The 13,923-nt window shown below is 37.0% G+C and overlaps 1 protein-coding gene across 1 annotated transcript in view; it reads right to left on the bottom strand.

The window, feature by feature from the left end:
* The window catches only part of LOC106126535 (kinesin family member unc-104), a 33,987-nt gene that overhangs the window by 6,610 nt on the left and 13,454 nt on the right, over positions 1-13,923 (bottom strand). The window contains exons 11-31 of the mRNA XM_013324245.1: positions 13,407-13,546; positions 13,160-13,204; positions 11,622-11,750; positions 11,186-11,386; positions 10,629-10,786; positions 10,226-10,388; positions 9,854-10,020; positions 8,820-8,934; positions 7,649-7,782; positions 7,036-7,247; positions 5,345-5,572; positions 4,087-4,224; positions 3,350-3,480; positions 2,780-2,959; positions 2,117-2,303; positions 1,502-1,592; positions 1,332-1,430; positions 933-1,178; positions 505-643; positions 295-415; positions 71-173 (exon numbers count right to left, since the gene is read on the bottom strand). Of these exons, the coding sequence (XP_013179699.1) occupies positions 71-173; positions 295-415; positions 505-643; positions 933-1,178; positions 1,332-1,430; positions 1,502-1,592; positions 2,117-2,303; positions 2,780-2,959; positions 3,350-3,480; positions 4,087-4,224; positions 5,345-5,572; positions 7,036-7,247; positions 7,649-7,782; positions 8,820-8,934; positions 9,854-10,020; positions 10,226-10,388; positions 10,629-10,786; positions 11,186-11,386; positions 11,622-11,750; positions 13,160-13,204; positions 13,407-13,546 (3,127 nt within the window). The remainder of the gene's footprint in view (positions 1-70; positions 174-294; positions 416-504; positions 644-932; positions 1,179-1,331; positions 1,431-1,501; positions 1,593-2,116; positions 2,304-2,779; positions 2,960-3,349; positions 3,481-4,086; positions 4,225-5,344; positions 5,573-7,035; positions 7,248-7,648; positions 7,783-8,819; positions 8,935-9,853; positions 10,021-10,225; positions 10,389-10,628; positions 10,787-11,185; positions 11,387-11,621; positions 11,751-13,159; positions 13,205-13,406; positions 13,547-13,923) is intronic.

The following is a 13,923-nucleotide window of genomic DNA, read 5'->3' as shown; positions in this document are numbered from 1 at the left end:
TATGGAGATTCTTTGAAGCCTGCCATAGACACCAATCTAATTATTAGGTATTCCATGAACTTTATCTTACCTCGAGGTAAGCACTGAGGGTGATGTAGACCACCTCTCCATTAGCACTGACTCTGTTGAGCAGGGGCGAGCCGTGCAGGCTGCTGTCCCACGCCGCCTCAAATCTGACGCAAACATTCCACTCGGTTAATATTTTTTTAATTCAAACACTAATTCAGCTTTCCAAATATTCGGCCAAAAGCCTTGTCTCAAAACTGAGAAAATATAATTCAGGATTATGAGTACCGGAAGATGGCGCGGTCGTCGAGCGCAGGTCGCTCGCCGGGGAACAGGCCGAGTGAGAGCGCGCCGTCCTCGTCACCATCAGACGAGTCCTCGTTGGCTTCCGGAGTGTTGCGGATACGGCCTGGTATTCATTAAAAAGTTATTTAGCCACCTTTGTTATAAGAGAGAAAGAGATAGAAATAAAAAGTCATATGCTGGAATAGTTCTTACCGACGACGAGTTCTCGTACATCACTCCACTGCAAGTCCGAGGATGGCTCGTGCAGGATGGTGATGCGGATGCGGCGCTGGATGCCCTGATGCAGCACGAACAGTCCGCGGCACGGCAGCTCATCACTGTGCTCCACAACCTGATACATACGTTAATTGAGACTTAAGTGTACAAGAAATAATAAGAGATAAAAATCACATCGTCGCTACGTTACAGGTAACATACCAACATGTTCGCACTTGACTTGATCTATTCATTTAGCTCCAATTAGCTCATGTGTATGTAATATGTTTACTCGTGTGTGTAATTTGTGTGCTCATGTGTGTAATTTGTGTTTTATGTGTAATTTATCTGCTACTGTATTTGCTCACGTGTGTAATTTGTTTGCTCATGTGTGTGATATGTAAGTATACATGTAATATACTGACGGCAGGCACGTAGTCGCCGCTGGGAGCGAGCTCGCAGATCTCGAACCAGACGAGGAGGTCGTGCTTGGAGTGTAGATGGGAGGAGCAGCAGGGCGGGGCCACACTGGCCGCGCCCCACTTGGGGCTGCGCACGGGGGCTGAGATGGGGATAGACGGAGGCAGCATGCGACGTGGCGGCGTGCGACCTGCCACTGGACCGTCTTGCTTCGCATCCTGTGACATAGTTCCCTCGTTGAATCTGATCAACTATTAAATCGAAAACATTCATAATTCTGAAAAGTCGCTGTATTATGTTAAACAATAAAGGTTGAATAAGAAATAATAGTTTTTAATACATTTTTATAACTAAAATGGTTTGCTTTTAAAGGTATGGTAATTTAAAATGTAGTTACTACTAACCTTGTGAAGTGGGTGTTGTTGATAATGTCCGAAGACTTCGAAAACGATCGGTTGTGTCTTAATGTATTCGACGAACGATTTTGTCACCGGTACAGTTATCTGCAAGACAAAAATACGCGTAAATAACTCTTATAATCAAAGCATAAATGAATTAAAAACCATTTACTTACATTTTGTACGTGATAGAATCCAAGAGGAGTATTCTTTCCAGTGTTCTTGACGGGTTCTGTGGAGAACGCGTCTTCGTTGCGATGTAAGAAACTGCAATAAAACGTCGCAATTGAACGAGTGGTGTTTATTTGAACTGACGAGAGATGTCCTCATGTCTCGAAATTTATGTTTTATATTGGTAGACACCAGCAGCAACAACAAGAACCTAGTCCGCGTACAGTCTGATGTGTGTGCTTTCCGAATGCCTAATTTTAGTCCTTTTTCTCTTCCCACTATTTTATTATAAGGAAAGATGAAATAGGAAGGGTAAATAGTATCTTTTTGTGCGTCTACTTCTCTGTCATAGGGGCAAGCAAAAGTATTTGTAACTGTGGATGTCTATTTGTAGCAGTCACTTCGCTATTTTGGCGAAAGCAAGTGATCGCTTGCTCGTTTGTCACATTATAATATAAAAAAAAGATGTCGGTTGGTACTTCTGAGTACAAAGATGGAAGTGGTAGCAACCGATTAGGAAAGTCCACTACTTTATTTGGTACTTGGTACGAGTTAGTCAGAGAGAGAGGGGGGGAAGGGGGGATGGAGGGTTATTGAGGTATGTGCAGTGTTAGACTGACTTGAACTGGCAGAAGACATCCGCGTAGTCAGTGGAGACGGCGTGCGCCTGCAGCACGGTGACGCGGAAGGTGAAGTCCTTGCCGGGCGCGAGGTGCTCCGGCAGCTCCTCCTCCTTCAGCTCGGAGGCGAGGGAGCTGTCGCCGCGCCCGCTGTCCGCGTCGCACTCGCCCACACCCATGCCCAGCTCTGATACAACACACACGTACCACAAAAGCCGTGTTAAAATATACCTTATTTTAACTGACACTTTTTTTTATATTGTTTTAAGGATTTTTTTTATGAAATATTGTATATTTATATGTGCCGTGTATATGTCGCACTCAGAGTTGTTAAATATTTATCTATCCAAGCCATCCGACAATTCGATCATCTTAGGATACATAATTATTTTCGTTGGTGGATAAATGAACATTAATCGGTATAATACATCAGTTTTTCCTTATCATGGATCAGCACCGACCAAAACTGACCTTTACAAATGGACTGGCTATACGACATAGTATTTTGTGCCATTTTGACGCCGATAGTAGCGATGGTGTAGATTCCAACTAATAATATAGATAGAAATAAGTCACGTAACATCAACGAAGCGTAGTAAAGTTACTTCTAAGCATAGCCTATACATTTTAGAGTTCAATGGTAATAATAAGAATAGTAATCACCTTCAATTTTAATATTAGAGTCAGGTCCGTCAGCGATGCGGTCCTCCAGATTGAGTGCGTTGTTCTTGTCTACAGCGGAGAGTGTGGAGAGAGTCTTGAGGCGGGTGCGCGCGGGCGCCGCCTCGTCCTCGAACGATATCTTAGCGGATTGCTTCACACCAGCCGCTAACTCCGCGTTGTCTGGTGCGATATTATCAAAACGTGAACACTCTAAATCTTTTAAGAGTTACACTCGAACCCGAATAAGCGAGTCCGAAGCTATTTTTTGTCACTTATAGCCATTTCTTTCTAACTTATTGAGTCCATCGGGATCGGATGACTCTCGTTTATCGAGATTCGAATGTATCCAGTTGCAATATATTCGACGGAGGAATTAATATGAGAATAGAAACTGTAAAAATTTCTTATATGGTTATTATAAATTTTAAGAATTGTTAAATATTAAAAGCTTGTTATAACCCTTTATTATTTTAAAAATATAGTAAATTAGTAGTAAGTTCAAATCGATATAATTTCTTGACAACGTAGACAGGTAAACTTAAAAGCTGTTAATGAATGAATGTAACTCACTCTTTTCGGTATCGATAACCGCCTGCACGGCAACTCGCAAGTAGCCCTTCACGTCTCCTTTCTCATTCACTATCGCCACTTTGTGAATGAGTGGAACCGGATACAGCAGGTTCGAAAGGTAAACGAAGCTCCTGAACAAAGAACATATTCATTTACAATCTTACTAATATTATAAATGCGATGGATGTAAGGATAGATGGATGTTTGAAGGTATAACCAGAACGACTGTACGGATTATGATGAAATTTGGCATACATATAGAACATAGTCTGGAAGAACACATAGGCTACTGATTGTGTTTTTTTAACTCCTCGCGGACGGAGTTGCGAGCGACAGCTAGTTAATTAATAAAAAAACATCATCATCAAGAGCGTCGGTGGCTCGGAGTTTAAGCACTTGACTTGTAATCTGCAGATCCTGGGTTCAAATTTCGCCATTAACCACTTTTTTAGATTTAAATATGTTCATTTATCCGATGTTCTTAATTAAAAAAAACATCATGATGCTGCACATATCTGATGACACCCAGACTGACTAAAATTCAATTATATGTGTCAAGTCAACCCGCAGTGGGCCAGCATGGTTGACTATGGCCTAGTCACTCTTAACTTAGAGTAAGCTCCGAGCCACTCAGTGGGGACATTGAGTGAGCTGATGATGAATGAATGAATCAATCCGTTCATTCAGCAATATTTAAAAGTTATAAAATGTTGATTAGTTCAAGTTACAATACTAACCGTCCAACCATACGGAACCAGGGGAAGCGATCGTAGAACGGATCTCCTCCAGTCACAGACTCGATGTTGTGATCAGGCGAGGTGGGGGACAGCTCCGCCTCGTTGTGGTACATCTCCCGCATCAGCTCCAATCTTTGTCTGTAAACATAACACAATATCAACATATAGACAGACATACAAAAAAATTAAGTAACCACTTATGTTAAGCTAGCTTAATAAGCCGATTCTTTAGTGTAAATTTTTTAATAATAATAATAATATTTATTTAGAACGTAAATACTGCGTACTACGCCACTTTAGAATTTTCAACAATCATTTAAAATACAAAAGCGTGCAACAAACAATGGACAAGCAGATTTTTACTTAATCTATGTGCATAACATTTATTTAATAATATTTAATAAACAAAAAATAAGACCACTAAAGCTTATAAATATAAGGCTATATAATATATACGTTTCATGTCAAAATAGAACATTACAATTACAGATAAAGCAAACAGATAGACAAAAATAACTATATAAATATTTGCAAATCATATTAAAATTTGTAAACATAACAATAAACTAACCGTGGGTTTTTGATACCAAAATCATCATATAAAACACATTGTTTTCTCTGCTATGGTCAATGGAATGACGATATGTTTAAGATTTCTGATTATTTATTTAAAGTAACAATTAATTGTAATATACTTTATGACAAAGAAATCTTAAATCTATGATATTAAATAAAATATTAATATTATATGTTTAATACAGAGATTTTAGGCTCAGAAAACCATGGTAAATGACAAAAGCCTTGACAGTACACAAACGTGGAGGCAAATGTGAAAATTTACAACGTACAAAGCTTTACATTTTATTTTCAGTCAGAATGAAACACCAAATGCATAAATATCGAATTGGCACATATTTTCTTAAAACGGATACAGAATTCTGTTGACGTAATTTGAACTTCGAATTATAAAATAAACAATCAGCCGTTAAGTTTACGGCAAGCGTGATATTGCGAATTAAGCCGAGACAAGTGTAATTAAACAACAAACAAATAAAACCTTCTTCGGTAGAAACAAAACAGACTCTTAAATCAAATATGACAAAATTTTCCTTCCAAATATTCACGACTATAATTTAGTTTCGTGGACGATCGTTAGCTACGTGCACTCGAATCTAAGTGACGTTAGATTGAGCCGTGTTTGTTCGCGTGCGTTGTTTTCAGGGGTCAGGGTAGGCTGGTTCGTTTCTCCCGCACAAACCTCGAGGGCAGCAAGTTGGCTAGCGAGAGTCTGGTCTGCTGCGCGCACGCAGATATGCACTGCAGTATGTCGGGCGAGTGCGGGGCGGGCGCGGGGGCGAGCGGGGCGAGGGCGGGCTCCCCGGGCGAGGGCGGGGCGGGGAGCGCGGGCAGCGAGGGGGACACGTCCTCCTCCTCCCCGCACGTCTCGTTCATGTTGTATATCTGACGCATGAGCTCCAGGCGGTGGCTACGGACAATACACCGCCATGTACCACTGCCCCTTTCCTCCCAAAAGCCCTTACAATTTCCCCTTTATTAAACAACGCCATCCATGTTTCTATTTTCGTTGTATGTAACAAACACCTGACTTTTTCTATCCTAAGTTCCTCATAAATCAAATAAATATAATCTATAATTTTGACGTAAAAATGACGTCACGAAACCCTTCTTTTCCTTCCGGCGTAGTTAAAAACACCTTCCTACATATACTTTTCAACACGTGTGAAATGTAATGTTATAATTGTTGGCTTTGCGTTAATAATTTAATATTCAAAAAAATATGTATGTATATAGCATGATATATAAAGCCTGATGAAATAAAAATAAGCAACGAAAAATAACAAGCAGCAAACAATTTTTAAGCACAATAATATTTAAACTTATAATAAATAGCTTCTATAGATATTTATAATTTACAACATACTTTGTAAATTTTGATATATTGTACTTACCTTAATATTTAAAAATATATTTTGACAAAATATTATATCAAAAAATAATAAAATAAGCTATAGCAAAAATAAAATAAACAAAAGATAGTATAAATTTAAAAATAAAATATGTAAGAAATAAATTGTAATAATAAAAGGCAATAAAATTATAAATTGTAAAATAAAATATCAAAAAGAAGCAAATGTAATGAATTCATTGAAATTAAATATTTATTTGAAATTAATTTTCCAAACTTGTTTATTGTGTTACAAACAATAAAATTAATTTATAAAATTAAATAAATAAATGTTACATTTTAATTGTTAAATCAATTTATTTTATTATTTGTAACATTTTATTTCTTTAACATTTAATTCGAGTTTTTATAAAATATCTACAGATTTATTCGTCTAAATTTACTTTCTGAGAAAATTGTTCGAATCATGCATCTATTTCGAATTTAATTGAACCTAATAATTTTAATATTTATAAAGTTCTAAACCTATTAATATATCCCTACACTAATTTATACACCATTATCAGCTAATAACACGCAAAACTTATAAACTATATATTTTCCTATATAACGCCTTCACAAAACGATCTAACATGTATAGTTCCATTCAAACTTTATAGTGGCTTGACTTCAAACAAGACATATTACAATTTTAGTATATTTTTTTGTATTGAATAAACGCTTGACCACGATGCCATTTGATGTTAAGTTATATTGTAGAAAGGTACACGTTATTTTAGTAAAATGCCTTGTCACTGTACTCTTGAAGGCAACCACTTCATACTTGGATGGAAAATTACGCTGGCAACTTGTTCCAATCCAATCAACAGATGCAGGAGATACACGTGCGTGATTTCCTCCGAATGAAGAATATAAGAAACCAGACTAGAGGAACTTCGCTTATGTGCGTTTACTAACTTCCTAGCCGCTATAAAGTTTGAATCTTGTTATACCTATTAAAAGTAACACAATATTAAACATACCGTAGTTTCTCCAATGTCCAGTAGTGTGTAGCTCCATTCTTTGTGTCAGTGACTTCAACAGCGACGACAGTTGGTGCGCCGGGGCGGTACTCGTCATCTGCATCATCTCGTGGTGCCAACTCGCCCGGCAGGGGGGAGTAGGGGGTGTCAGTGAGAAGGGTAAATTGGAACTGAACCTTCTTACGAAGTTCCACTGATATTGCGTTCGCTTCCTGTAAAATGGATAGCTTAGAAGTGCTTGGAAATTGATTTTAAGGTTTCATTAGTAAAGGGAGTTTTCTGTTTTGCCAGCAATAACATCTTATGCACGAATATGCTCGACCTATGAAATACCACGACATCTTAAATGGAAGCAATTCCGCGTTTCGTTTGATGAGTGGGCGTACCTTAGGCCTAATTTTAGTCCTTTTTCCCTTCCATTTTCTTATAAAGAAAAGATAGGGAAAATGACGGAGGAGGGGACGCATAGCAAGGGGAAATGTTTTCTTTCAGTACGTCCCCTTCTCCGTCGACTAAAGATAGACATCGAATATGCAATTGTAGATATTTTTTTAAGTGGCTTGTTTTTTTTGCCACCTTATGATGTTTTTTCTCGAATAGTTGTGTATTTTACCTTCAAGAATATAGCGTTGCCCCAGAGGTCGTCCCGCAGCGAGGTGAACTGGTGGTACTTCCACTTGCGGAACGCCCACGCGGCCAGGCCGACCTCGCGCGCCGACCAACACTCTGTCTCAAACAGGGGGTTCACTACATGGACCAAACCGATGTGTTACCATACGCTCATGCATTACCCCTGCACCATACATAACACGTCTCTGGGAATTTACATCTACCCACAAATTATTGTAACTTTACAATGTTTTCAAACAACTTTACTATTAGTATTATAGTTAATATAGACACAAAGCCGAAAGACATAAATATTCATTTTTTTTCAATTTTTTTCACAGCAAATTCATAACGAGTTTTTCAAATAACTATTAGAATTTGCTATAGCTTGTTTTCGTTTAAGAATCTTTTTTTTAAATTTTTTTATTAAATTCATAAAAAAATTGTATTTTCATTGAGTTTTACAAGAATATATTCCCAGCTACGTTTATGTATGAAAAATAAAGAAATTTAAAAAAAAAAAATTACGATGTTATTATGTTTCATGGCGTATTGAAAGTTGTTTTGCTAATTTTAATGATATATGATTTTTATCAATGATATAAATTCTACATCATACTTTAAATATTAAGTATTAAAAATGAAATCAACTGATCGTAATTTTAATAAAATGTATGGATTTTCTTGAACTACATAAGTTAATTGATCAAAAATATGAAAACTTTTCCATGCCTGTCATATGCATGCCTGTCATATGCATGCCTGTCATATGCATGCCTGTTATATGCACGCTTGTCATATGCAAGCATTTAATGCAATAAAATGAAGTTAATTTATAAATGTTCTAGTTAAATCTAGACTTTTTATAAATGTTCCCAAATAATTTATCAAACATTTATTATGATTCAATTGTAATAGAAATTACGCATGCGCTATCATGCGCATTCTCAATTTCTTAACACCATGCAAAATGTATGAATTTGTATGAAAAAAATACCTATTAGCAAATTTTAAAAACTGTGCAAGGCATAGTTTATGGTATAACCGTACCAGAATTTAATTAAAAGTAATAACGATTATTTATGTCATATTGATTTTTATAGTAATCGATTTCAAATCAATTTAATCGCACTCTGGTGTGGATATACCTTTTTTTAAATATTTAATGAACTCACCAAAGATATCCTCATCATTGTGGAAGTCCTCCGGCGTGTAGGAGCTGTACATGGACATGGTGACACTCTGCTCCTCCACCTGACGCTGCAGAGCATCTATACGGGCTTCGTAATTCTAAACAAATGTTAACAATAATTTAAATTACATTTTTTACTATTACGGAATTAGAAAGTAAATTATAAAGTAGCCTACGTGTTCTTCCAGACTATGTTCTACATCTATGCCAAATTTCAGCGAGATCCGTGAAGCCGTTCCGAAGATACCTTCAAACAAACATCCATCCATCTAAAACATTCGCATTTATAATATTAGTAAGATAGCTCAATTAAGTTTGAGGAATCATCATCAACCACGCTGGCCAAGTGCGGGTTGGTGGACTTCACACATATCTTTGAATTTCTTCTCAGACCTGTGCAGGTTGCATCACGATGTTTTCCTTCACCGTAAGAACGTCGGATAAATATACATATGTAAGTCAGAAATCGGAAACACATTGGTAGATGGTGGGATTCGAACCCAGGACCTGCAGATCGCAAGTCAAGTGCTTGACCCCTGAGCCACTGGCGCTCTATTTGACGTTTGAGGAATACATTGATAAAATTTTGACAAATATATTTGACTATTGATCGGACGACTTTGACATGTCATTCACTAAACTGACTGACAAAATCCGGCAAGAAATTTTATAATCTCAAGCTGTCACCCGCGACTTTTTCCGCCTCGCCTGAGTTATCCTGTACTGTAAATATCTGCAACAAATTCCATCCAAACTTGTTTACTTGTTCTGGATTAATAGTGAAAACATCCATACATCCATTTTTATATCATTATATTATAAAATACGAATGATTGGATGAATGAATGCATGGATGGATGTTTGTTTGCAGGTATCTACAGAACGGCTAAACGAATCTCGATGAAATTTGGCACACATATAAAACATAGTCTGAGAAAACACATAGGCTACTAATTATGTTTTTTTTTAATTAAAGTAATAGGTAATATAAACAGATATGGGCTATGTTAGACATACCTTCCTCTGCTCCTCAAACTGCTGGTCTGCATGCTCCTTCTCCCTGCGGAACTGCTCCTCGAGGGCGAGCAGCCGCTTCTGCATCTCCGCCTTCAGGTCGATGCCCTGCTTCTCCAGCAGCTCGCATTGAGCGAAGTCCCAATCTATGTTCTCACCATCCTTGCCTTCTGTACAAGCAATTATTACATAAGTGGAATTTGTAAAGAAGATTCAGGGACAGATTCAAAATTCATAGCAATCATAGATATTTGAATATGAAAGGTGTTAGAACTACACCAAAAAGCGCTCTAATCCCCTCCCCTGCCACCTCTGAGACATGGGGGTTATTCATTTTATAGTTTTATTTATTTTTTAACTAAATGAATTCCTTACCGTCGTTATTAGTTTCAATAATCTCAGTATTGTTGGTGTCAGCGAGCTCCTTGCTGGCGATGGTGGAGGGCTCGTAGCGCTGTCCGGGGTGCGTGAAGCGGAACACGTGGTTCTTGCCCAGGATCACACGGGAACCAGTCTTCAGGATTATTGGCTCGTGCACCTGAACAAAATCATTCAATAGTAAAAAACTCTCTAAAGAAAAAACAAATTTAATGATATCTTATTTCTGCACTCAATGAAGTTACAGCTACTAAGGAAGACCCTAAGTGTAGATTTCTCATATTACACTATGATCTCTACAAAGGTTCTTTTGATGAATCTGGTACATTGAAAATCAATTTAGTTCGCCGTCAGTTTACAATATACCTAGTTCGATTATAAACAGGCGAAGTTACCGTACCTCACGTCCGTTGACGTACACGAGGGCGCCATGATGCGGGATGAGACAGATGACACCGTCTGTGTTCTCGAATATGCAATGCTCACTGAGGATGTGAGAGCCCGACAGCTGGATGTCTTGTGGCACGTTCGCCTCCGATGTACCCAAGCGAGTCACACCTTTCATGGAGAAATTTAAAAAATATAAGTGCTATAAGACAGCTTCATATCATGTTTGACATTATATAGAAACCATATACAAAGAACTCTTAGCAGTATTAAAAAACATCCTATAACATTCCCGCGTGCTTAAGCTACCTTCCATTCCAAGTCCCGTCAAATTCGGTTCATCCGTTCCGGAGATTACCCGGAACAAACGTGGCTTTGCGAACATACATACAGACAGACAGACACGCAGAGACAGAAAAAAATTTACAATTTTTTTTTTAGTTATCAGCTACGCAAACACATCTTGTGTACTTAAGAATTTTTTTCTCGATACCACATACGGTACGATACCATATTTTAATATATCTATATTATGCAACACCTATCCTTTTAAGAGAACTTGTAACTCACCATCTTTAATATAATATATGAGACATTCAGAGAGATTAGGATCTTCGTTCAAGTTGACGAGATGTGGCGTCTTCTTGGGCGAGTACACGCCCACAGTGATGCCCTCCTTCACCGCCACGCCCATCTCCGCGAACACCGCCTCGCGCTGCACACGGATCTGCTCCGTGCGCTTCAGTTTCTCCTCCCACGTCTCGTTTAATTCTGTTACCAGGAATAAATATATAAATTAAATATTCCCTGTCTTTTCTGACAGTGAAATCGAAATAATCTAACAAAGGATAGGAAAAGAAAAACTCTTCTATATGTCCCATTTTCTGTCCCCAGGTATAACACAGCAACTAAAACTTAGTTTCCATCTTGTTAAAACATAATTAATATCTTCTTTAATTAAAAAAATCTAAAATTCGGTGGATTTTAGTGTAGAGTTTAAACTTACCGGCAATAAGTTTCTCTGAGGCCTGTAACTGATCAACTGCTTCTTCAGCTATAGTGGTCGCAGCACGCGACAGTTTGGGAGACAGCACCGCCTCCTCGCTCTTCTTGCGCGCCGGAGATGTCTCCTCGGCTGTTTTAACACGTTACATTTAAATTGTGATAGACAAGGACAGCTAGATATAAAAAGCTACTGAAATAAATTTTAATATTCGTATTTAAAATACAGTAATTTTAAGGCATTTCGTTGTCAAGCATGTAATGTTAACTTAAGTACTGTAACATTTTTAAAATATTAGTAGATTTTTAGTTAATTTACTAATATTTCTTGTACCATTCCAACTAAGCTCTTTGTTTGTGCTAGAATATGGTTTTAAGATAATAGTCGAACGGCGGAATTCGAACTCCCGACCACGTGATCGTAAAAACGTACTCTTAGCCATTAGGCTATAGGCGCTTTAACTACTATACTTCCACCAAACTGTATAATATGTTTACCAAATATATTCTGTGCTAAAAATTGTAACAATTTATTATATGCAGTTTTATATTACTTATGCAACCACATTCAACCATTTTGTTAGAGAAGGTGACACTTTTAATCCCCGTTACCTTATTATATGACATGATCAGTTTGAGTTAAGTTTTTTTTTTTATTTCGTACAAAAAAAGTTAAAGTCAATTCGTCCTTCAGTGTTTTTAGTGTTTTCTTCGTTTTGGAACATATTTTAATGCTATACAATAGAAAAAAATCTCTAAGTTTACTGCACAGATTATAAAATCTATATTTTTGTTCTTTCAAATATAATTAAATATAAGAAAAGAACATTTTTTTTACTGTACGGGAAACATGCAAATGCTCGACGAAAGCTATTAAGCTTTTTTATTATAGCAACACATATTGACACAAAAATATATCCGTCCGCGACCTCCAGCCATAGACATTTTTTTGTTTTTTTTTTTTTAAATATAATCTTTGAGGTCTTTGCATTTGCAATATTGCTTTAGCTACTGGCCAATATTTTGCATTTGTAATTGGCCGCGAACGGTCTTAACGTAAAATATATAACTGAGCATTTTCATAGAAATATATAAAAAAAAAGTTTTTAATCTTGTTGCCAGCTATAGCATATATGTAAAAACATTTAGACTTGAAGCTAAAATGCTCAGAAATTTCCACTATATTTTTTCGAAACACAAAGAAAAAAAACACATCGAATACATATCTAATAATATATAATGAATTTAACACCAAAATAATGACGTAAGCGCTGTATATAAAAATTAACTTATTTAAATATTAAATCACTCCATAATATTTGAAATAATTGTGAAGTGACTGGATATATATTTATAATTGGTACAACGCCACAAGCACTGGAGTAAGGGTGCGAAATTGCTAATATTTTCTCATATGGGGTTGCCAGAGGAATGTCCAAAATGATTATACATATTTTTGGATCTGGCAACCCTGGAGGAGGCCAAGCGTACAGGTGGGGTGTACATATGCAATGCACAAGCCTCTTTACAATAATTACTTACTGATGGGTTGTTCTTTCTTTTCATAAAGGACTCTACCATCCGGTCCTAGATCGGTTGGATTTTTGAAACAAAAGTTAAAATTTAACATCAAACATTTGCCATTTGAATTTTAAATCTAAGTTTGTGGCGTTACGTTTCATTTTAGCATGATAACATTCTATGCGTAGACACAACGATCTATCGATTCACATGACTTCAAAGCAACCTAGTCCTTATTTGTATGTTGATAAAGTTATTTTTGGCTTACCCTCTTCGACGTCGATTCCTTCTGCCTTGAGAAGTTCGCGCAGCTTGAGAATCTCTTCTTTGAGCTCCCGGATGAGTTTCGCGTTGGCGTCCTCGTTGACGACAGCCTTGCACACGATCTGTTTAGCTCGGTCAGCATATCTAACGGAAACAAATGAGTTTAATTACACTTATAGTTATTCTAGATTAAAAAAAAGAAAAAACTCCTAAAGTCAAACAAAGATATCTAGTATTACCATCAGAAATTATTTGAAACCTACGCTGGCAAAGAAAATGGCATAAAACACATGACATTTACATTATGAAATAAGATTTTGGGTCATCTTTTGATATTGACAGGAGGGCGTTAGTGAGCTATTATAATTTAGTTGAAGTCTGTCTTTAAGCATTCATAAAATATCATCAAAGCAATAAAGAAGCTATGATCCAGAAATTACTGCTAAATAGAGTAAAGAGTTCTCCTAAATTTCCTACCCTTCTCCCAACTGTGTTTTTTTCAACACGTCTGCCTTTAAACA

The sequence above is a fragment of the Papilio xuthus genome, unplaced genomic scaffold (genome assembly GCF_000836235.2).
Source record: "Papilio xuthus unplaced genomic scaffold, Pxut_1.1 DF824992.1, whole genome shotgun sequence".
In the NCBI taxonomy this organism is placed as follows: Eukaryota; Metazoa; Arthropoda; class Insecta; order Lepidoptera; family Papilionidae; genus Papilio; species Papilio xuthus.
The sequence above is the reverse complement of the archived record's forward strand: the minus strand, read 5'-3'. Positions and strand labels throughout refer to the sequence as shown.